This window comes from Buceros rhinoceros, unplaced genomic scaffold (genome assembly GCF_000710305.1).
Source record: "Buceros rhinoceros silvestris isolate BGI_N320 unplaced genomic scaffold, ASM71030v1 scaffold24855, whole genome shotgun sequence".
NCBI lineage: Eukaryota > Metazoa > Chordata > Aves > Bucerotiformes > Bucerotidae > Buceros > Buceros rhinoceros.
Window position 1 is genome coordinate 11,099 of NW_010412776.1, and position 1,694 is coordinate 12,792.

Below are 1,694 nucleotides of genomic sequence, written 5' to 3' on the forward strand. Positions count from 1 at the left end.
CTGCCTGCCCGTGCCCTGCAGCCAGAGAGGGGACCGGGCTCAGGCAGCACAAGTGCATCAAGGGCTCCCTGGGGCAGAGCTTGCTAGAAGCTGTTTCATTCTAAAGGGAAGTCTTCAGGTTTTGTTGAGAAGAACCAGGCCCAGGGGTGTCTCTCGGGCACGCAGGCAGCATTTCCCCGTCCCAGAGAGCCAAACACCTGTGCCTGGGCCGTGCCCTGCAGCCAGAGAGGGGACCGGGCTCAGGCAGCACAAGTGCATCAAGGGCTCCCTGGGGCAGAGCTTGCTAGAAGCTGTTTCATTCTAAAGGGAAGTCTTCAGGTTTTGTTGAGAAGAACCAGGCCCAGGGGTGTCTCTCGGGCACGCAGGCAGCATTTCCCCGTCCCAGAGAGCCAAACACCTGTGCCTGGGCCAGGCTCGGCCAGAACCCAGCTCCCCTGGGGCTGGCCATAGTGCTGGCAGGTTGATCACCCTCTGACGCAGAAATTCCCTACCGTGAACTCTTTTTCATTTAATTTTTTTCTTTCCCCTGGCAAGTGTGTTTTGCTTTGATGGGTCGTCCCTTTCCCAGCACCCAGAGGAGCAGCCACCAGCTCACCCCGCTGGCTCCTGGGCTGCAGCAGTGGCCCGTCTGCTCCCCTTTGCTCTGCTTCATCCTGGCAGGAGCTGCTGGCGCTGCTGAAGTGCGTGGAGGCAGAGATTGCAAACTACGAGGCCTGCCTGAAGGAGGAGGTGGAGAAGAGGAAGAAATTCAAGGTGCGTTTGTCGATGGGTCGTTGTGTTGCTGATTTAGCTCCCTGTTTGGGGGGTCCTTAGGCCAAAGTGGAAGGACAGTGGTTCCCTGAGAGGGAGATGGGAAGCGCTCAGCATCCCTTTCCCATTACCGAACAGCCCCACGGGGCAGAGCTGCTGCCAGGACAGCCTGAAGGCCCTGGGCAGCACTAACCAGCTGGAGGAGGATGGTGGAGCGCTGACAAGAGGAAAGGGGGAGTCTCTGCCCCAAGGCTTGGCAGGATTACTCCCCTGCCCACCCTCGCCTCTTCCCAGTACCCTTTGTTGAAAATGGTGGTATCTGAACTGGGATGGAGACAATCCCAGTTGTGCACTGGCCTGAGCTGTGCTGGGAGGTGGGTCCCTTCCTGCTCCAATCACCTGGGCCTGTGGGCTGGGCCAGGCATACCGGTTCTTTGCCCCGTCAGTCTTAAGCTCTCCTTTCTCCCTGCCACCCGTGGATTCTTTGTGGCTTTGTCATCCCTCTGTAGATCGATGACCAGAGGAGAACCCACAACTATGATGAGTTCATCTGTACCTTCATCTCCATGCTGGCCCAGGAAGGTGAGCGGTGCCGTGCGTCTGAGGGGATGGAGCGTGGGGTTTGGGTTCTGCTGGGGGAGCTCACCCTGCCCTGCTCCCTGTTCCTGCCAGGCCCAGGGCACAAGGGAGTGCTGCCTGGGGAGCAACAAGTCTCCACTCCCTGTCCTGGTTTTATAGTCCCAGGAGGAGCCCAGCGATGGGTTTTGAGCACACGAGGGAGGGCTGCATGCTGGCACAGGCAATGCCAGCAGCCTGTCTGTCTGCCTCTCCCCTGCAGGGATGCTGGCCAGCCTGGTGGAGCAGAACATCTCGGTGCGCAGGCGGCAGGGAGTCAGCATTGGCCGCCTGCACAAGCAGAGGAAGCCCGGCCCCCGGGAAACGCA

At 59.7% G+C, this 1,694-nt stretch overlaps 1 protein-coding gene across 1 annotated transcript in view; it reads left to right on the forward strand.

Moving 5' to 3' along the window:
- BAP1 (BRCA1 associated protein-1 (ubiquitin carboxy-terminal hydrolase)) overlaps positions 1 to 1,694 on the forward strand; it is a gene marked incomplete at its 5' end in the record, with an annotated part of 9,642 nt that overhangs the window by 7,823 nt on the left and 125 nt on the right. The window contains 3 exons of the mRNA XM_010136524.1: positions 661 to 753; positions 1,260 to 1,332; positions 1,589 to 1,685. Coding sequence (XP_010134826.1) covers positions 661 to 753; positions 1,260 to 1,332; positions 1,589 to 1,685 — 263 coding nt within the window. The remainder of the gene's footprint in view (positions 1 to 660; positions 754 to 1,259; positions 1,333 to 1,588; positions 1,686 to 1,694) is intronic.